Raw genomic sequence first — 22248 nt, forward strand, 5'->3', positions numbered from 1 at the left:
CAATTTGCATACTGCCCCAACAGATCCACAGATGATGCAATATCTATTGCACTGCACATGGTCCTTTCACACATTGACAAAAGGAACACTTATGTGAGAATGCTATTCATTAACTACAGCTCAGCGTTTAACACCATTGTGCCCTCATCACGAAGCTAAGGACCCTGAGACTAAACAACTCCCTCTGCAACTGGATCCTGGACTTCCTGACGGGCCGCCCCCAGGCGGTAAGGGTAGGTAACAACACATCCACCATGCTGATCCTCAACACGGGGGCCCCTCAGGGGTGTGTGCTCAGTCCCCTCCTGTACTCCCTGTTCACGCATGACTGCACAGCCAGGCACGACTCCAACACCATTAAGTTTTCCGATGACAAAACAGTGGTAGACCTGATCACCGACAAGACAGCCTACAGTGAGAGAATAAAGTATTTGATCTCCTGCTGATTTTGTACGTTTTCCCACTGACAAAGAAATGATCAGTCTATAATTTTAATGGTAGGTTTATTTGAACAGTGAGAGACAGAATAACAACAACAAAAATCCAGAAAAACGCATGTCAAAAATGTTATAAATTTATTTGAATTTTAATGAGGGAAATAAGTATTTGAACCCCTCTCAATCAGAAAGATTTCTGGCTCCCAGGTGCCTTTTATACAGGTAACGAGCTGAGATTAGGAGCACACTCTTAAAGGGAGTTCTCCTAATCTTAGCTTGTTACCTGTATAAATGCTGATCATGCTGAAAAAATAAGTAAACATTGGTCAGGTGAAGCAACAGCTGGTGTCATTCTGGAAGTGGAGGAGAGAAGAGTTCACAGCAATGTACTCCATCTGGAAGCCTCCTGCGACTACAGAGGCATCGGACAGGAACTTTAGTGTCATCACATTCCCTTTGGGAGAGAGAAACGGAGAAAGGTGACAGGCTTATCAATGAAAACACTTATAATTGGAAATCAATAAACAATTGATGATTAAAAAAGGGTTATCAATGCCAGACATTTACTGTAGCTTTTTGATCTATAATAATAGCATTTAATATGGTAATAAAATAGGAATCTGTTTGTGCATACCTGTGCTTATGAGGTCATCTGGTAAATAATCTCCACAGTACCTGGAAATAATACATGTATTTAGTTGATAGTTGATCAACATGGTCAGACAGTAACCTATGTTATGACAGAATGTTGTGGGAAAAGACATGAGTCTTACGAGTCTATGTGAGTATCAATACATTTAGTACAATGCAACTTTCTACCATCTTGGATACGACTAACAATACAGATAAACCATTACAATGTGAACTCAACAAACTAAAACTAAATGTAAAGGCACATTCAATCAAAACCTAGATCCTCACCTCCCGGCGAAGCCAGTGATGTCGTCATAACTGTCATAGATCTCTAAAAAGTCTGATAGACAGGCCGTGTCCTCCTCCACATCAAATTCCAGGAAGTGCAGGCGTATCCTCTGTCCGTAGCGCACACGGATGTGCCAGTAGCAGATCTGCTCATCCTGGTACTCCTCTGGGTAACCGGGTGACTGGATGATCCTTTGCTGATCTGTCAGAGTACCTCCACACTCCTTTGCTGTGGACCAGGAGAAAGAAGGAGGAGATAGGATGAGGAAATATATTGAAGAGATAAAAGCTAACTTTATATATTAGATGAGATAGATGAATACTTTAGCGGATTAAATAAGACTTTGTGATGGGTAATGTCATAGACAAAAGTAAAGAGAATATTCTAAACACTAGCTGTTTCTTTAGACTCTAGGGTAATGATATCATATAAGCAAAACATTTCAGCAAGAACTATCATTATGTATTACTACCTCAGTGTATTACATTTGCTGTCATCATAAGTAAATGCATTATGATAAATTAAAATATGGGTATTATGTTTTGCTTATGTTGTTCTCTCTGATGTGACCACTGAATGACGTTAGAAATCAAGTTAGGGGCCTCCTGAGTGGCACAGCAGTCTAAGGCACTGCATTGCTGTGTTTGAGGCGTCACTACAGATGCGGTTCCATCCAGCCTGTGCCATAACTGTGCGTGACCGAGAGTCCAGTAGGGCGGCGTATTATTTGGCCCATGTCGTCCGGGTTAGGGGAGGGTTTGGCCCAGCGTCGTCCGGGTTAGGGGAGGGTTTGGCCCAGCGTCGTCCGGGTTAGGGGAGGGTTTGGCCCAGCGTCGTCCGGGTTAGGGGAGGGTTTGGCCCAGCGTCGTCCGGGTTAGGGGAGGGTTTGGCCCAGCGTCGTCTGGGTTAGGGGAGGGTTTGGCCCAGCGTCGTCCGGGTTAGGGAAGGGTTTGGCCCAGTGTCGTCCGGGTTAGGGGAGGGTTTGGCCGGGGGGTCTTTACTTGGCTCATCACACTCTAGCAATTGCTTGTGGTGGGCTGGGCTCCTACAGGCTGAATTCAGTCGTCAGTTGAACAGTTTTTCCTCCGACACATTGGTGCAGCTGGCTTCTGGGTTAAGGAGCGCGGTTTAAAGGGTCATGTTTCATAGGACGCATGACTCGACATTCACCTCTACCAAGCCCGTTGGGGGGTTGCAGCAATGAGACAAGATCGTAATTGGATCGCAATTAGATTTCACAAAGTTGGGGAGAAAAGGGGAGGTAAAATACAAAAAATAATAATAATTAGAAAAGAGTGTCTTCTGAATGAACACAATTCCTTCCACGTGTGCAGTTGGGTGAAAATTAAATCAAAAGCTCCCCTAGATCCCCAGGATTTGTAGAGGGAAAATTTATGTAATTAAGAGTTGTTTTTATGCAATTCAACCGTAATTTATCAAATGTGAACCAAACATCCTCAACGTCACAGGGAATTAGGGAGAACATTTGTGCCGGTTTCTCAAATGACACCCTATTCCCTTTGTAGTGTACTACTTTTTGACCAGGGCCACAGGCAGTATCACTCAAGTCAGCTATCTGTCAGGATTTGCCCAGGATTGTTCAGGTTTTGGTCACTAGATGCCCCCATTTTGTTTTTTTGACCCTTTTGTTTTTCCCTTGTTCTAGTTATTAGTTGCACCTGTGCCTCATTTCCCTTGAATGTATTTAAACCCTTAGTGTTCCTCAGTTCTTTGCTCTGTGTTTGTATGTTAGCACCCAGCCATGCTGTGAACTTTTATTTCTCTAGTTGGATTTTCTTGAGGTACTCTGGTTTTGTTCTTGTTTATTTTTTATTATTCTTTTGAGGTTTGTTTTTCCCCTGCTGTTCTTACCACTTTGTGGATTTTCCTTGTGTCTTGGATGATATACATTTTTTCTCTTGGAATTACTTTTGACGTTGTGGATTTATATTTTTGCCTGAAGATCTTTTTCTTTATTAAATCACCATCTCTAGTACTGCTGTATCTGCCTCATCTTCTGGGTTCTGCCGACTATTAGTGGCTCAGTTTACTAAGTGACTGTATCTCACACCGGAGACCCGAGTTCGTAACCGGGTCCTGACACTATCTCATCCAATGAGGCAACCTCTTCCATGTTGAGTACAGTCGTCACATGGTGCCAACTATCATGTATCATTCTCCACAATAAAAACATAAAAACAGGCCCCAATACAGCTGTTTTGTCATGATTAATTAAATATGTTGTAAAAGTGTTGTGAATACGTCCCTAATAGTTATAATGACTGAATAAATACTGGGTACTTATCACAAAAGGAGTTAGAGTTTAAAGACTTGGTTCTTACCACAGATTTGATTTTGGTATTATCTAGAGTCAGACCATTAAGAGTTCAGTGTATTCCTCTTTGGATTTACACCTCAACGTGTTGCTTTGACTTAATGTATTTGATTTCCGTCAGTGGCATAACGCAGTTTCACAGGGCCCCCTGATAAGTCAGAGCATGAGGCCCCCCTGCAAGAGGGGGGAGGCTGTGCCACCATTGGATAGTTTAAAGACTAGATTTTTACCACATTACTGAAAGTTTAGCATTTTTATATCATATCGAGACAAATAACAGTCATTGGATATTAAGTGTTCCTTGCTGACTTTGCACCTCAAAGTGTTGCTTTGCCACTCCAATCTATAATGTACGAGGTTTACATACAATCTAGAGATGTTGGGGCCATTTGGGTTTCAGTTTGTCCCTAATAGGCTTTGCATCTTGAAGTGTTTCTTTGCTTTACCCACAGACTTGTATAATTATTTGCCTCGGCCTCACCATTCTATAAGACTGACACACCATTAAAACAGTCCAGTCCCAGCTAACACATAACGTTCTGAGAACCAAATGTTTCTTAGATCTTGGTGAGAGTGTACAACCTTCCCACAACTTTCTGGGAATGGTGCAGGATAGTTGATTGGCTTTGGAAAATTCTCTGCACATTTAAGGAACTTGACAAAATAACATTATTTTCTTGGTATTTCATTACTTTAACAGAATATTTCCTACAATTTCAAACATGGTTACCTTTTTGGTAATGTTCCAGGAATGTTTCCAACTGGTTTGACATTGGGAATGTTCTCAAATAGTTCAGAGAATGTTAAGAAACAATGTTCTTCTGTGGGAATTTCAGTACTTCAGCATAATGTTTCCTACAAATTTCCTCATGGTTCTATATAAAGTCATGTTCTCAAATTGTTCTGAGAATTTTAAGAAAACATCCTACTTTATTAATGTTCAGAGAAAGTTTTAAGAATTGTGTTTAAAAACATATACATTCCGTTCTCAGCGTCAACAAAACTCTCAGGTGTGTTGGCCACGCCTACTAAATGGCCACACCGGATCTTAATGAACGCTTGTTTCCTTTGAAATGGGGTCTGTTTGAATAGACTAAAATGAACAGCTTTGTATGTGTAAAAAACATGGCACGCTAGCTCCATCCTGGTGGCGCAGTGAACTACTCCGATTAATAAAAACAGGATGTTAGCTCCATCCTGGTGGCGCAGTGAACTACTCCGATTAATAAAAACAGGATGTTAGCTCCATCCTGGTGGCGCAGTGAACTACTCCGATTAATAAAAACAGGATGTTAGCTCCATCCTGGTGGCGCAGTGAACTACTCCGATTAATAAAAACAGGATGTTAGCTCCATCCTGGTGGCGCAGTGAACTACTCCGATTAATAAAAACAGGATGTTAGCTCCATCCTGGTGGCGCAGTGAACTACTCCCATTAATAAAAACAGGATGTTAGCTCCATCCTGGTGGCGCAGTGAACTACTCCCATGAATCAGAAAATGATATGTTCGAATCTCACTAAAAAAGGAATGTGTTTGCATGATTAATGCCTAAGGAAATTAAAGTCCATGTGTCTATTCTGCAAGTAGTGTTATTAAAAAGTATTGTTAAAACATGAATTGAACATTTTATGGAAGTTATTCAAAAACCTCCAAATCAAATCACATTTTTATTTGTCCCATTCTTTGTAAACACCAGGTGTAGACACAAATGAAATGCTTACTTATTGGCCCTTCCCAACAATTCAGAGATGTATTTTATTTTTAAAATAATAATAATAGAAAAAGATAACACGAAGAATAAATACACAATGCGTAACGATAACTTGGCTATACGGGATACCAATACAGAGTCATGTGCAGGGGTATTAGAAAGATACAGAGCCTTCAGAAAGTTGTCATACCCCTTGACTTATTCCACATTTTGTTGTGTTACAGCCTGAATTAAAAATGGATTACATTTTTTTTATGACCAGTCTACACACAATACCCCATAATGACAAAGTGAAAACATTTAAAAAAAATGTTTTGCAAGTGTATTGAAAATAAAACACAGAAATATCTAATTTACTTAAGTATTCACACCCCTGTGCCAAAACATGTTAGAATCACCTTTGACAGCGGTTACAGCTGTGAATCTTTCTGGGTATGTCTCGAAAAGCCATTACAGCTGTGAGTCTTTCTGGGTAAGTCTCTAAGAGCCATTACAGCTGTGAGTCTTTCTGGGTATGTCTCTAAGAGCCATTACAGCTGTGCGTCTTTCTGGGTATGTCTCTAAGAGCCATTACAGCTGTGAGTCTTTCTGGGCAAGTCTCTAAGAGCCATTACAGCTGTGAGTCTTTCTGGGTAAGTCTCTAAGAGCCATTACAGCTGTGAATCTTTCTGGGTATGTCTCGAAGAGCCATTACAGCTGTGAGTCTTTCTGGGTAAGTCTCTAAGAGCCATTACAGCTGTGAGTCTTTCTGGGTATGTCTCTAAGAGCCATTACAGCTGTGAGACTTTCTGGGTAAGTCTATAAGAGCCATTACAGCTGTGAGACTTTCTGGGTAAGTCTATAAGAGCCATTACAGCTGTGAGACTTTCTGGGTAAGTCTATAAGAGCCATTACAGCTGTGAGTCTTTCTGGGTAAGTCTATAAGAGCCATTACAGCTGTGAGTCTTTCTGGGTAAGTCTCTAAGAGCCATTACAGCTGTGAGACTTTCTGGGTAAGTCTCTAAGAGCCATTACAGCTGTGAGTCTTTCTGGGTAAGTCTATAAGAGCCATTACAGCTGTGAGACTTTCTGGGTAAGTCTCTAAGAGCCATTACAGCTGTGAGTCTTTCTGGGTAAGTCTCTAAGAGCCATTACAGCTGTGAATCTTTCTGGGTATGTCTCTAAGAGCCATTACAGCTGTGAGTCTTTCTGGGTAAGTCTCTAAGAGCCATTACAGCTGTGAGTCTTTCTGGGTAAGTCTCTAAGAGCCATTACAGCTGTGAGTCTTTCTGGGTAAGTCTATAAGAGCCATTACAGCTGTGAGACTTTCTGGGTAAGTCTCTAAGAGCCATTACAGCTGTGAGTCTTTCTGGGTAAGTCTCTAAGAGCCATTACAGCTGTGAGTCTTTCTGGGTAAGTCTCTAAGAGCCATTACAGCTGTGAGACTTTCTGGGTAAGTCTATAAGAGCCATTACAGCTGTGAGTCTTTCTGGGTAAGTCTATAAGAGCCATTACAGCTGTGAGACTTTCTGGGTAAGTCTATAAGAGCCATTACAGCTGTGAGACTTTCTGGGTAAGTCTATAAGAGCCATTACAGCTGTGAGTCTTTCTGGGTAAGTCTCTAAGAGCCATTACAGCTGTGAGACTTTCTGGGTAAGTCTCTAAGAGCCATTACAGCTGTGAGTCTTTCTGGGTAAGTCTATAAGAGCCATTACAGCTGTGAGACTTTCTGGGTAAGTCTCTAAGAGCCATTACAGCTGTGAGTCTTTCTGGGTAAGTCTCTAAGAGCCATTACAGCTGTGAATCTTTCTGGGTATGTCTCTAAGAGCCATTACAGCTGTGAGTCTTTCTGGGTAAGTCTCTAAGAGCCATTACAGCTGTGAGTCTTTCTGGGTAAGTCTCTAAGAGCCATTACAGCTGTGAGTCTTTCTGGGTAAGTCTATAAGAGCCATTACAGCTGTGAGACTTTCTGGGTAAGTCTCTAAGAGCCATTACAGCTGTGAGTCTTTCTGGGTAAGTCTCTAAGAGCCATTACAGCTGTGAGTCTTTCTGGGTAAGTCTCTAAGAGCCATTACAGCTGTGAGACTTTCTGGGTAAGTCTATAAGAGCCATTACAGCTGTGAGTCTTTCTGGGTAAGTCTATAAGAGCCATTACAGCTGTGAGACTTTCTGGGTAAGTCTATAAGAGCCATTACAGCTGTGAGTCTTTCTGGGTAAGTCTCTAAGAGCCATTACAGCTGTGAGACTTTCTGGGTAAGTCTATAAGAGCCATTACAGCTGTGAGTCTTTCTGGGTAAGTCTCTAAGAGCCATTACAGCTGTGAGACTTTCTGGGTAAGTCTATAAGAGCCATTACAGCTGTGAGACTTTCTGGGTAAGTCTATAAGAGCCATTACAGCTGTGAGTCTTTCTGGGTAAGTCTATAAGAGCCATTACAGCTGTGAGTCTTTCTGGGTAAGTCTATAAGAGCCATTACAGCTGTGAGACTTTCTGGGTAAGTCTATAAGAGACATTACAGCTGTGAGTCTTTCTGGGTAAGTCTCTAAGAGTCATTACAGCTGTGAGTCTTTCTGGGTAAGTCTCTAAGAGCCATTACAGCTGAGTTTTTCTGGGTAAGTCTATAAGAGCCATTACAGCTGTGAGTCTTTCTGGGTAAGTCTATAAGAGCCATTACAGCTGTGAGACTTTCTGGGTAAGTCTATAAGAGCCATTACAGCTGTGAGTCTTTCTGGGTAAGTCTCTAAGAGCCATTACAGCTGTGAGACTTTCTGGGTAAGTCTATAAGAGCCATTACAGCTGTGAGACTTTCTGGGTAAGTCTATAAGAGCCATTACAGCTGTGAGTCTTTCTGGGTAAGTCTATAAGAGCCATTACAGCTGTGAGACTTTCTGGGTAAGTCTATAAGAGACATTACAGCTGTGAGTCTTTCTGGGTAAGTCTCTAAGAGCCATTACAGCTGTGAGTCTTTCTGGGTAAGTCTCTAAGAGCCATTACAGCTGTGAGTCTTTCTGGGTAAGTCTATAAGAGCCATTACAGCTGTGAGACTTTCTGGGTAAGTCTATAAGAGCCATTACAGCTGTGAGACTTTCTGGGTAAGTCTATAAGAGCCATTACAGCTGTGAGTCTTTCTGGGTAAGTCTCTAAGAGCCATTACAGCTGTGAGACTTTCTGGGTAAGTCTATAAGAGCCATTACAGCTGTGAGACTTTCTGGGTAAGTCTCTAAGAGCCATTACAGCTGAGTCTTTCTGGGTAAATCTATAAGAGCCATTACAGCTGTGAGACTTTCTGGGTAAGTCTATAAGAGCCATTACAGCTGTGAGACTTTCTGGGTAAGTCTATAAGAGCCATTACAGCTGTGAGTCTTTCTGGGTAAGTCTCTAAGAGCCATTACAGCTGAGTCTTTCTGGGTAAGTCTCTAAGAGCCATTACAGCTGTGAGACTTTCTGGGTAAGTCTATAAGAGCCATTACAGCTGTGAGACTTTCTGGGTAAGTCTCTAAGAGCCATTACAGCTGAGTCTTTCTCTGGAGCCATTACAAAGCCATTTTCTTTCTATAAGAGCCATTACAGCTGTGAGACTTTCTGGGTAAGTCTATAAGAGCCATTACAGCTGTGAGACTTTCTGGGTAAGTCTATAAGAGCCATTACAGCTGTGAGTCTTTCTGGGTAAGTCTATAAGAGCCATTACAGCTGTGAGTCTTTCTGGGTAAGTCTCTAAGAGCCATTACAGCTGTGAGACTTTCTGGGTAAGTCTCTAAGAGCCATTACAGCTGTGAATCTTTCTGGGTATGTCTCTAAGAGCCATTACAGCTGTGAGTCTTTCTGGGTAAGTCTCTAAGAGCCATTACAGCTGTGAGTCTTTCTGGGTAAGTCTCTAAGAGCCATTACAGCTGTGAGTCTTTCTGGGTAAGTCTATAAGAGCCATTACAGCTGTGAGACTTTCTGGGTAAGTCTCTAAGAGCCATTACAGCTGTGAGTCTTTCTGGGTAAGTCTATAAGAGCCATTACAGCTGTGAGACTTTCTGGGTAAGTCTCTAAGAGCCATTCCTAAGAGTCCATTACAGCTGTGAGTCTTTCTGGGTAAGTCTCTAAGAGCCATTACAGCTGTGAGTCTTTCTGGGTAAGTCTCTAAGAGCCATTACAGCTGTGAGACTTTCTGAGGTAAGTCTATAAGAGCCATTACAGCTGTGAGTCTTTCTGGGTAAGTCTATAAGAGCCATTACAGCTGTGAGACTTTCTGGGTAAGTCTATAAGAGACATTACAGCTGTGAGTCTTTCTGGGTAAGTCTCTAAGAGTCATTACAGCTGTGAGTCTTTCTGTGAGTCTTTCTGGGTAAGTCTCTAAGAGCCATTACAGCTGAGTCTTTCTGGGTAAGTCTATAAGAGCCATTACAGCTGTGAGTCTTTCTGGGTAAGTCTATAAGAGCCATTACAGCTGTGAGACTTTCTGGGTAAGTCTATAAGAGCCATTACAGCTGTGAGTCTTTCTGGGTAAGTCTCTAAGAGCCATTACAGCTGTGAGACTTTCTGGGTAAGTCTATAAGAGCCATTACAGCTGTGAGACTTTCTGGGTAAGTCTATAAGAGCCATTACAGCTGTGAGTCTTTCTGGGTAAGTCTATAAGAGCCATTACAGCTGTGAGACTTTCTGGGTAAGTCTATAAGAGACATTACAGCTGTGAGTCTTTCTGGGTAAGTCTCTAAGAGCCATTACAGCTGTGAGTCTTTCTCTGTAAGTCTATAAGAGCCATTACAGCTGTGAGACTTTCTGGGTAAGTCTATAAGAGCCATTACAGCTGTGAGACTTTCTGGGTAAGTCTATAAGAGCCATTACAGCTGTGAGTCTTTCTGGGTAAGTCTATAAGAGCCATTACAGCTGTGATACTTTCTGGGTAAGTCTATAAGAGACATTACAGCTGTGAGTCTTTCTGGTTAAGTCTCTAAGAGCCATTACAGCTGTGAGTCTTTCTAAGAGCCATTACAGCTGTCTTTCTGGGTAAGATAAGAGCCATTACAGCTGTGAGTCTTTCTGGGTAAGTCTATAAGAGCCATTACAGCTGTGAGACTTTCTGGGTAAGTCTATAAGAGCCATTACAGCTGTGAGACTTTCTGGGTAAATCTATAAGAGCCATTACAGCTGTGAGTCTTTCTGGGTAAGTCTCTAAGAGCCATTACAGCTGTGAGTCTTTCTGTAAGGTAAGTCTTTCTATAAGAGCCATTACAGCTGTGAGACTTTCTGGGTAAGTCTATAAGAGCCATTACAGCTGTGAGTCTTTCTGGGTAAGTCTATAAGAGCCATTACAGCTGTGAGACTTTCTGGGTAAGTCTATAAGAGCCATTACAGCTGTGAGTCTTTCTGGGTAAGTCTATAAGAGCCATTACAGCTGTGAGTCTTTCTGGGTAAGTCTCATTAAGAGCCATTACAGCTGTGAGTCTTTCTGGGTAAGTCTCTAAGAGCCATTACAGCTGTGAGTCTTTCTGGGTAAGTCTATAAGAGCCATTACAGCTGTGCCATTACAGTGAGTCTTTCTGGGTAAGTCTCTAAGAGCCATTACAGCTGTGAGTCTTTCTGGGTAAGTCTCTAAGAGCCATTACAGCTGTGAGTCTTTCTGGGTAAGTCTCTAAGAGCCATTACAGCTGTGAGACTTTCTGGGTAAGTCTATAAGAGCCATTACAGCTGTGAGTCTTTCTGGGTAAGTCTATAAGAGCCATTACAGCTGTGAGACTTTCTGGGTAAGTCTATAAGAGCCATTACAGCTGAGTCTTTCTGGGTAAGTCTATAAGAGCCATTACAGCTGTGAGTCTTTCTGGTGTAAGTCTATAAGAGCCATTACAGCTGTGAGACTTTCTGGGTAAGTCTATAAGAGCCATTACAGCTGTGAGTCTTTCTGGGTAAGTCTATAAGAGCCATTACAGCTGTGAGACTTTCTGGGTAAGTCTCTAAGAGCCATTACAGCTGTGAGTCTTTCTGGGTAAGTCTCTAAGAGCCATTACAGCTGTGAGTCTTTCTGGGTAAGTCTATAAGAGCCATTACAGCTGTGAGACTTTCTGGGTAAGTCTATAAGAGCCATTACAGCTGTGAGTCTTTCTGGGTAAGTCTATAAGAGCCATTACAGGTGTGAGACTTTCTGGGTAAGTCTCTAAGAGCCATTACAGCTGTGAGACTTTCTGGGTAAGTCTATAAGAGCCATTACAGCTGTGAGTCTTTCTGGGTAAGTCTATAAGAGCCATTACAGCTGTGAGACTTTCTGGGTAAGTCTATAAGAGCCATTACAGCTGAGTCTTTCTGGGTAAGTCTATAAGAGCCATTACAGCTGTGAGTCTTTCTGTGTAAGTCTATAAGAGCCATTACAGCTGTGAGACTTTCTGGGTAAGTCTATAAGAGCCATTACAGCTGTGAGTCTTTCTGGGTAAGTCTCTAAGAGCCATTACAGCTGTGAGACTTTCTGGGTAAGTCTCTAAGAGCCATTACAGCTGTGAGTCTTTCTCTGTAAGTCTCTAAGAGCCATTACAGCTGTGAGACTTTCTGGGTAAGTCTATAAGAGCCATTACAGCTGTGAGACTTTCTGGGTAAGTCTATAAGAGCCATTACAGCTGTGAGTCTTTCTGGGTAAGTCTATAAGAGCCATTACAGGTGTGAGACTTTCTGGGTAAGTCTATAAGAGACATTACAGCTGTGAGTCTTTCTGGGTAAGTCTATAAGAGCCATTACAGCTGTGAGTCTTTCTGGGTAAGTCTCTAAGAGCCATTACAGCTGTGAGTCTTTCTCTGTAAGTCTCTAAGAGCCATTACAGCTGTGAGTCTTTCTGGGTAAGTCTCTATGAGCCATTACAGCTGTGAGACTTTCTGGGTAAGTCTCTAAGAGCCATTACAGCTGTGAGTCTTTCTCTGTAAGTCTCTAAGAGCCATTACAGCTGTGAGACTTTCTGGGTAAGTCTATAAGAGCCATTACAGCTGTGAGACTTTCTGGGTAAGTCTATAAGAGCCATTACAGCTGTGAGTCTTTCTGGGTAAGAGCCATTACAGCTTCTTTCTGGGTAAGTCTAGTCTTTCTCTGTAAGAGCCATTACAGCTGTGAGTCTTTCTGGGTAAGTCTCTAAGAGCCATTACAGCTGTGAGTCTTTCTAAGAGCCATTACAGCTGTGAGTCTTTCTCTGTAAGTCTCTAAGAGCCATTACAGCTGTGAGTCTTTCTGGGTAAGTCTATAAGAGCCATTACAGCTGTGAGACTTTCTGGGTAAGTCTCTAAGAGCTTTGCAAACCTGGATTATATATTTGCACGTTATACTTTTTTAAATCCTTCAAGCTCTGACAAGTTGGTTGTTGATCATTAATAGACAGCCATTTACAAGTCTTGCCATATATTTTCAAGCTGATTTAAGTCAAAACCGCAACTAGGCACTCAGGAACATTCAATGTGGTCTTGGTAAACAACTCCAGTGTATATTTGGACTTGTGTTTAAGGTTATTGTCCTGCTCAAAGGTGAATTTGTCTCCCAGTGTCTGTTGGAAAGCAGACTGATTCAGGTTTTCAAATCAAATCAAATTTTATTGGTCACATACACATATTTAGCAGATATTATTGCGGGTGTACCGAAATGCTTGTGTTCCTAGCTCCAACAGTGCAGTAGTATCTAACAATTCACAACAATACACAAATCTAAAAGTTTCCTCTAGGATTTTGCCTTTGCTTAGCTCTATTCTATTTATTTTTATCCCCCCAAAAACTAGGGAGTCCTTACCAAAGACAAGCATACCCGTAACATGATGCAGCCACCACCATGCTTGTAAATATGAAGAGTGGTACTCAGTGATGTGTTGTGTTGGATATGCCTCAAACATAATGCTTTGTATTCAGGACATAAAATGAATTTCTTTGCCACATTTTTTACAGTTTTACTTTAGAATGCATGTCTTGCATATTTTGTATTCTGTACAGGTTGTCATTTAGGTTAGTATTGTGGAGTAACTACAATGCTCCCATTTGTCATGTTTTTACTACTCACAGTTGGGGTTGTAGCAGTAGACGTCCCATCTCTCACTCTTGTTCAACCTGTACCCATAGTTGATGATGCCAACCCTGCCGAAACCACAGTTGGCACCGGCTTTGACGATAGGGTAGCCCACACGTCCTTTGTCATACCATCCAGCTGCACACACATGTAAACCTAAGACAGAGAGGCAAAAAATTAGCCTGGTAACCAATCTGAAAGATTCACGAAAGAGTGTCACTGATAAAACCATAAGAGAGCTTGGTTTATAGAGCTAGCATCCATCCCTGTCTTAGTACCACAGATAAAACACTCTAACAGAAGATCTCAAGGGAATATTGGATTATCACCAGCCATTTGGCTTGGTCATATCCTTAAAACAAAACCAAGTCTTTGGAAATGCTATTGTCCCTGTCAAAAATGTGTTTTTGCATCTGCAATTACAAGCAGACCATTGATGTGGGGGATGTGGAAGGGGATGGTTGGTGGATGGTTGGGGTAAAGCATAATGAACTCCAATGTATCTTAAAAGCCTCCAGTCAATCAGTGGACCACAGTCAGTGAGGAAAGGCAAGAGAAATAAACTCAAGGCTCCTAGGTTGATTGGCCATAGGGCAGCTCAGCTCTAACCACAGACAGACGAGTAGTGGTTTCCAAATGCCAGATCCTGAGTTCCAGGGCCTGATCGGGCTTCAATCCGTCTGCCAGCCATGGGAACAGCATCGTTACCCAGCTAGGCAGGTGTTATCGTTCTTACAATACTTGAGAGGCCTCTGATCACAGCCGGACCAATTCCCTCCCCACCCCTTGGTCCTAACCCTTCAATGTTTGTAGAGCTGTAAAGTGCTGGGAATATGGTGGAAGGGCCACGCCCTTACACTGCTTATTTACCCTTCAAATCAGCAAACATCAAAGGGTTAGGCCCAAGGGGAAGGGATAGGGAGAGAATTGGGACCGGCTGCAGTCCCACAAAGCAACGGGTTGCAGGAGCTGTAGTTGCAAGATGTCTTTGATTGATTTCATGGGAGAAAGACAAGATAAACACAGCTCTTCCTGCCATTGCTTGACCAGTGATACTAGTGACCACATGTTTGGCTAATATAAACTGGTGACGTGTTCTTAGGCAAACTGTGAGGCGTCGTTAATCAACAGTGGTAATGGCATTTTGTAAACTCAGGGCTCAGGGGCCACTCATGAACTGCCAGTGCTTAGGTTGAAAGTCATTGACATTGATAGAATCTAATTGGCAACATTGTGCTGCTTGTGAGTTATGTTCCTCCAGACTCCTTGTCTGGTAAATTCAGGGAGAAAGAAAGAGAGAGAGAGAGAGAGAAAGAGAGAGAGAGAGAGAGAGAAAGAGAGAGCGAGAGAACCACCACCTCCAGTTTGGAGGGGATGGGTGATAGGGGAGTTATTGCATTGCAAACCTATCTGACGAGCAGCCTCCAGTTGATCGTAAGTGGCCAGTGTCCCTCCTTCGTATTTGCACACGGCCTTGGCTTCCTTATAAGTCAGCTGGTATCTCCCTTTGCGCGATTCCCTGTGGTAGACTCCGGCGGCTTGCTCTGTCCAGGAAAAAACAACAACTCAAATCAAATTTTATTGGTCGTGGACACATAGTTTGCAGATGTTATCGCAGGTGCATCGAAATGCTTATGTTTGCTCCAAGAGTGCAGTAATACCTAACAATACAAAACAACACGCACAAATGAAAATAAAACAATTAAGCACCTAAGAAATATCAGAACGAGCAATGTCAGAGTCTGGAATTTAAATATACTGTATATGTTTAGACAGTATATGAATAGAAAATGTGTGTACAGCAGTAAAAATATATAGAATGAGCCTCGACTAGAATACAGTATATACATATGAAGTGGGTAAAACAGCATGTAAACATTATTAAAGTGACCAATGTTCAAAGACTATGTACATAGGGCAGTAGTCTCTAGGTGCAGGGTAGAGCACCAGGTGGTAGATGGCTAGTAACAGTGACTAAGGTTCAGGGCAGGGTACTGGGCAGAGGATGGCTAGTAACAGTGACTAAGGTTCAGGGCAGGGTACTGGGCAGAGGATGGCTAGTAACAGTGACTAAGGTTCAGGGCAGGGTACTGGGCAGAGGATGGCTAGTAACAGTGACTAAGGTTCAGGGCAGGGTACTGGGCAGAGGATGGCTAGTAACAGTGACTAAGGTTCAGGGCAGGGTACTGGGCAGAGGATGGCTAGTAACAGTGACTAAGGTTCAGGGCAGGGTACTGGGCAGAGGATGGCTAGTAACAGTGACTAAGGTTCAGGGCAGGGTACTGGGCAGAGGATGGCTAGTGGTGACTACTTAACAGTCTGATGGTCTGGAGATAGAAGCTGTTTATCCAGTCTCTCGGTCCCAGCTTTGATGCACCTGTACCGTCTCCGCCTTGTAGACGGTCGCGGGGTGAACAGGCTGTGGCTCGGGTGGCTGAGGTCCTTGATGATATTCTTGACCTTCCTGTGACACTGGGTGCTGTAGATGTCCTGGAGGGCAAGCAGTGTGCCCCTGTTGATGCATTGGGCTGACCACACCACCCTCTGGAGAGCCCTGCGGTTGCAGATGGTGCAATTGCCATACCAGGTGGTGATACAGCCTGACAGGATGCTCTCAATAGTGCATTTGTAGAAGTTTGTGGGGGGTCTTAGGGAACAAGCGGAATGTCTTCAGCCTCCTTGCACCTTCTTCACCACACTGTCTGTGTGGGTGGACCATATCATGTTGTAAGTGATGTTCACCTGAGGAACTTGAAGATTTTCACCCTCTCTACTCCCCGTCAATGTGGATGGGAGCGTGCTCCCTCTGCTGTCTTCTGGAGTCCACGATCAGCTCCTTCATTTTGATGACGTTAAGGGAGAGGTTATTTTCCTGGCACCACTCCTCCAGAATCCTTACCTCCTCCTTGTAGGCTGTCTCGTCGTTGTTAGTAATCAGGCCTACTATTGTTGTATCATCTGCAAACTTGATGATTGAGTTGGAGACGTGTGTGACTACGCAGTCATGGGTGAACAGGGAGTATAGCAGGGGACTGAGCACCCACCCTTGAGGGGCCCACGTGTTGAGGATCAGCGTAGCGGAGGTGTTATTACCTACCTTCACCTGGGTTGGCCCGTCAGGAAGTCCAGGACCCAGTTGCACAGGGCAGGGTTCAGACACAGGGCCCCAAGCTTAGCGATGAGCTTGGAGGACACTATGGAGTTGAAGACTGAGCTCTAGTTGATGAACAGCATCCTTACATAGGTATTCCTCTTGTCCAGACACGATAGGGAAGTGTGCAGTGCAATGGTGATCTGTAGGGCCGATATGGGTGTCGGGTAAGGTGTAGGGAATATGTTCCGTAACTAGCCTCTCAAAGCACTTCATGATGACAGAAGTGAGTACTACGGGGAGGTAGTCATTTTATTGGATGACTGTCATTCATATTCCATTCAGCCAGCTCAACGTAACATTGATAGATTTAGGCTTCTACATGATACTAAAATGTTCCCTATACCCATCATGAGGTTGCTACAACCTAGCCTATAAGTTTACAATGTAGGTGCACAGGTCGCACACTCTTGCCTGCATCTTTTTCAACAGAACACTCATCATAATCACTAACGCTACACATAGCCTACATTGTTATAGCCATATTAACTAGCTAATGTCATAGTCAACATAGATACCAGAACTAATGCTACACCCCCAATAATATCTGATAAATATGTGTATGTGACCAATACAATACAATTTGATTTGATAGAAAACCCACTTAAATCATGCAAGCACTTAAGGTCAGCAAGCAGTTTGGCAGTTACACCGGCGGATCCCGGTGTCAATAGATTAATGAAGCAAAAGCTTATCTTGACTTGGAAGAGTTCCAGTGTTGGACAGTCAAAGCCATATCTGTTTGAGCTGGGTGTTTGATTCGGCCAAACTAGCTAGCTGCATTCACTAGCTAAGTGAAAGTGAAAAAAACAATACAGCAAATTATAGATATCTCTCCCTCTCTCTCTCTTGCTTCTCCTTTTTTAAAGAAATTAATCGATTGGACGACGTCCTACAGAAGTTGTCATAATTATTGAGTAAGTCTATGGAAGGGGGTGAGAACCATGAGCCTCCTAGGTTTTGTATTGAAGTCAATGTACCCAGAGGAAGACAGAAACTAGCTGTCCTCCAGCTTCACCATGGTGCTACCCTACAGAGTGCTATTGAGGCTACTGTAGATCTTCATTGTGTTTTAATCAATTATTTGACTACATGTGAATACATTTAGTATATCTAAAAAGGATAACTTCATGTTAATGTTTCACTATTTTTATTTCCCCTCCTCTGAGGAGCCTCCACTGCTGTAAACCCTCCAGCCAGCTGGTCTGCACATGCTCTGTGGACACGGCTTGCGATGCCGTCTGGGCCGGCAGCCATGTGAGGGTTAACACACTTAAATGGCCAATGAGAACGAGAGTTCACAGTCCTCGTGAGCGGCGGTGGCCTGATTCGAAATGGGTGAAGGTGTTTTTCTTGTCAGTCAACACTGCCATCACCATCAAAGCACTACAGTGAGACACAACTACAACAATACGTATCCAGGCAACAGGAAACAAGCAGAAAATATTCTGTTTTACATGATTGGAGGCATCTCTCTCAGGGAGCTAGAGCAAGCAAAGTGGCTTCAGTCTAAGAAGTCCAAAGCGGAAGGAAAGAAACATGAAACACACACGGTGGATAGGCCAAAATCTTTCAACTCTAACATGTTGTGGCTGGATAGAAACCCTTAGGACAGAAGCTTAGTGTTTGTAATCTCCCTGTTGGAAGTGGCCATTCCCTATGGGGAGTCCTCCTTTGAGGCTGTTTTGATATCACGCATGCATGACCTTGTAGGACTTGGAGAGCACTCCAAATTAGTTACGAACTAATGTTTTCACCTACTAGTCAAACCAACCCTCCAAGGTGCCTTGTGAAGTGGGGCCTCATTCTCATTATAAGCCCAGAGTGTGGTGTATCTCACTATTAGCAGAACCAAATGATATAGAAGGTTTGGGTTACATGACATATTACTGTAAACATGCAGTTACGTTTGTGTGTTCCAGATGGGTGTAGGTCTGGTGGGCAAGTCGAGCTCATTAACTCTTATCTGAAGAAGCCTTTATGACATATTCCATTAAAATGGGTTGGGGCACTATAACATTATTAGAAAATAAACACACTGGTCTATAAACTGAGTGTTTCAAGGGCAGATGTTATAGCAGTCTCTGTGTTACACAAGAAATGTCTTCAAACTGATATAACACTCTGTCCTTGTTCTTTCATTGCTACAGTGGTGTAAAGTACTTCAGTAAAAATACTTTAAAGTACTACTTAATTAAGTAGTTGTTTTAGGTATCTGTACTTTAGTATTTATAATTTTAACTACTTTTACTTCACTACATTCCGAAAGAAAATAATGTACTTTTTACTCCAAATACTTTCCCTGACACCCAAAAGTACTCGTTACATTTGCAATGCTTAGCAGGACAAGAAAGTGGTCCAATTCACTCACTTATCAATAGAACATCCCTGGTCATCCCCACTGCCACTGATCTGGAGGACTCACTAAACACAAATGCTTCGTTTGTATATTATGTCTGAGTGTTGTAGTGTGCCTCTAGCTATCTGTAAATGATGTCTGAGTGTTGTAGTGTACCACTAGCTATCTGTGAATGATGTATGAGTGTTGTAGTGTGCCTCTAGCTATCTGTAAATTATGTCTGAGTGTTGTAGTGTACCACTAGCTATCTGTGAATGATGTATGAGTGTTGTAGTGTGCCTCTAGCTATCTGTAAATTATGTCTGAGTGTTGTAGTGTGCCACTAGCTATCTGTAAATGATGTCTGAGTGTTGTAGTGTGCCACTAGCTATCTGTAAAGGATGTCTGAGTGTTGTAGGGTGCCACTAGCTATCTGTAAAGGATGTCTGAGTGTTGTAGTGTGCCCCTGGCTATCTGAAAATAAAAATATATATTAAAAAATAACATTGTGCCATCTGATTTTCTTATTATAAGTCATTTGAAATGATTCATACTTTTACTTTTGATACTTAAGTATATTTTTGCAATTAGATAGATTTTTGAAACTTAAGTATATTTAAAACCAAATACTTTTAGACTTTTACTCAAGTAGTATTTTTCTGGTTGACTTTTACTTGAGTCATTTTCTACATACATACTTTTACTCAAGTACGACATTTTGGTATATTTCTCACCACTGCAATGCTATTCCCTAAACTGAACACTGAAATAATGTTCTGAAGTTTGCACAGCTTTCTTGTTCATGTGTGTTTCTTGTCCCTCAGACAAAATGAAGTAGTGTGTTTGCCAGTCAACCTCATACAGTGTTGTGTTCAGTCATAAATATGCCAGTGTCCAACTCTACCCCTTACCTGAACACACATCACAGTGCTATGTGCCATTTAATAACGTTACAGAACTGTAAAGATTATGTAGGCAGTGTTAACAGGGAAAATGCAAAATGTTTACAACATTGTCAATAGCCTATGTTGAAGATAAAGAGCTGTTAGAAAAGTGAACATAAAATAATAATTTTCTGACATATGGGAACGATAATTAGCCTAAATAAGGATTTTTTTTAAATTCAGTTTTGGACACATCAAAGGGAAACCGCGCCTCTTGTGTCTTTGTCCAAGCGACCCAACTTTTTGAAAGATCCAATGTGGTATAGTGGTGCTAAATATTACAACTGAACAATCCACAATCATCTTCTAAAATACAAACACAGAAAACTTTCAGGAGAACGTCCTAAAGAATGCCAATGTTTGCAATTGTTGGCATGCATAAAAGTTACTTCCGAAATGAATCCCTTGTTGAAAAGCAACCTAATGATTTAAGGCTCCCAAAGTAACAAAGAAAGCGCGATTTACCCAGCCATATGGAGTTATGAAATATTCCATTTCTGAAGCCCCAGGCTTGCGCTTCCTTCAAGAAGAACCCAATGGCCCAGATGACAGCGAAGACTCGCATCCTCCTCCTTGTACAGATCAGAGCTGTGCGCTGCGCTATGATGTCCTCTGGCCAGCTGCTACCGTTCGCGCTGTGCTCGCTGCTCATCTGACAACTTGCATTTAAAATGTTAGAGCCAATGTACGCTTGATCCGAAATGTGGTCAGAGGCGCCGTGTGGATGGTGTGACGCAATTGCGGAACCTCTGGAGGCATAAAGAAGCCAAATTGAATCCCGTGCACCTCTCAAATTTTAACCCAGCTGTGTTGCAACATCACCTCCTGTTTCAGCATGATAATACACGGCCCAATGTCCCAAGGAACTGTACACAATTCATGGAAGCTGAAAATGTCCATTATTCCATGGCCTGCATACTCACCAGATATGTTGCTCTTTGGGCACATCTCAAATCAATTCAAATTATATTTGTCACATGCATTGAATACAACAGGTGTAGTAGACCTTACCATGCAATGCTTACTTATTAGCCATTAACCAACAATGCAGTTCAAGAAATAGAATTAAGAAAATATTGACAAAATAAACTAAGGTAATTTTTTTTTTAAGTAACTCAATAAAAGAACAATAAAGCAGCAGAGGTAAATCCCTTTCCCGTGGTGATCCTCATGAGAGCCAGTTTCATCATAGTGTTGGATGGTTTTTGCAACTGCTACTTTCTTGAAATGTTCCAGATTGACTGACCTTCATGTCTTAAAGTTGTCATGCCCTGATCTGCTTCACCTGTCTTTGTGATTCTCTCCACCATCCTCCAGGTGTTGCCCATCTTCTCCATTATCCCTTGTGTATTTATACCTGTGTTCTCTGTTTGTAGAACCTACCAGCGTTTTGTTTCCCTGCTCCTGCCTGTTTTCCTGCTCCTGTTGTCTAATATCCTGGTTCTGACCATTCCGCCTGCCCCGACCCTGAGCCTGCCTGTCGTCCTGTACCTTTGCCCCACTACTCTGGATTACCGACCTCTGCCTAACCTGACTCTGAGCCCGCATGCTGTCCTGTACCTTACACCCTTTCTGGATTATTGACCCCTACCTGCCGTTTGCCTGCCCCTGTTCAAGGAATAAACTTTTGTTTTCTTCAACACTGTCTGCACCTGTCATACTTTAAAATGTGATAAAAGTAATGGACTCCCTTTTCTCTTTGCTTATTTGAGCTGTTCTTGCCCTAATATGGCCTTGATCTTTAACCAAATCGGGCTATCTTCTGTACATACCACCCCTACTGTACCTTGTCACAACACAACTGATTGGCTCAAACGCATTAAGGAAAGAAATTCCACAAATTAACTATTAAGAAGGCACACCTGTTAATTGAAATGCATTCCAGGTGACCACCTCATGAAGCTGGTTGAGAGAATGCCAAGAGTGTGCAAAGCTGTCATCAAGGCAAAGGGTGGCTACTTTGAAGAATCTCAAATATAAAATATATATATATATTGATTTGTTTAACACTTTTTTGGTTACTACATGATTCCATATGTGTTACTTCATAGTTTTGATGTATTTCACAATTATTCTACAATGTAGAAATGAGTAAAATAAAGAAAAAACCTTGAATGAATAGTTAGGTCCAAAGTTTTTACTGGTACTGTAGATATTATAATATTTCCAAACATTTCCAATAACAGAACTTACAGTTGATCGGGGCATCTCCAGCAGGGAAGACATTTGACTAACTGACACGTTGGAAAGATGGCATCCAAGACGGTGCCACATTGAAAGTCACTGAGCTCTTCAGTAAGGCAGGCCATTCTACTACAAATGTTTGTCTATGGAGATTGCATGGCTGTGTGCAACGTCAGCACAATAACTGTTTGTCGGGAGCTTCATGAAATGGGTTTCCATGGCCGAGCAGCTGCACAC

The 22248-nt window shown here is 42.3% G+C and overlaps 1 protein-coding gene across 1 annotated transcript; it reads right to left on the reverse strand.

The window, feature by feature from the left end:
• Positions 1–486: 486 nt before the first annotated feature.
• Positions 487–20604, reverse strand: LOC115130165 (tumor necrosis factor-inducible gene 6 protein-like). Its single transcript, XM_029661012.2, has 6 exons — positions 20293–20604; positions 14801–14938; positions 13389–13550; positions 1359–1587; positions 1072–1112; positions 487–891 (listed from the first exon to the last, which is right to left on the reverse strand). The coding sequence occupies exons 1-6, from the start codon at positions 20477–20479 to the stop codon at positions 764–766; spliced, it is 885 nt and encodes a 294-aa protein (XP_029516872.1). The 5' UTR covers positions 20480–20604; the 3' UTR covers positions 487–763.
• Between the last annotated feature and the right edge of the window lie 1644 nt (positions 20605–22248).

The sequence above is a fragment of the Oncorhynchus nerka genome, linkage group LG1 (genome assembly GCF_034236695.1).
Source record: "Oncorhynchus nerka isolate Pitt River linkage group LG1, Oner_Uvic_2.0, whole genome shotgun sequence".
NCBI lineage: Eukaryota > Metazoa > Chordata > Actinopteri > Salmoniformes > Salmonidae > Oncorhynchus > Oncorhynchus nerka.

Coding starts and splice junctions, on each gene's coding strand:
- LOC115130165 (XM_029661012.2), bottom strand. CDS start 20,479: ATGAGCAGCGAGCACAGCGCGAACGGTAGCAGCTGGCCAGAGGACATC. Junction 13,551..14,800: donor GGAGGCTGCTCGTCAGATAG/GTTTGCAATGCA, acceptor TCTCTGTCTTAG/GTTTACATGTGTGTGCAGCT. Junction 1,588..13,388: donor CTACTGCTACAACCCCAACT/GTGAGTAGTAAA, acceptor CCTGGTCCACAG/CAAAGGAGTGTGGAGGTACT.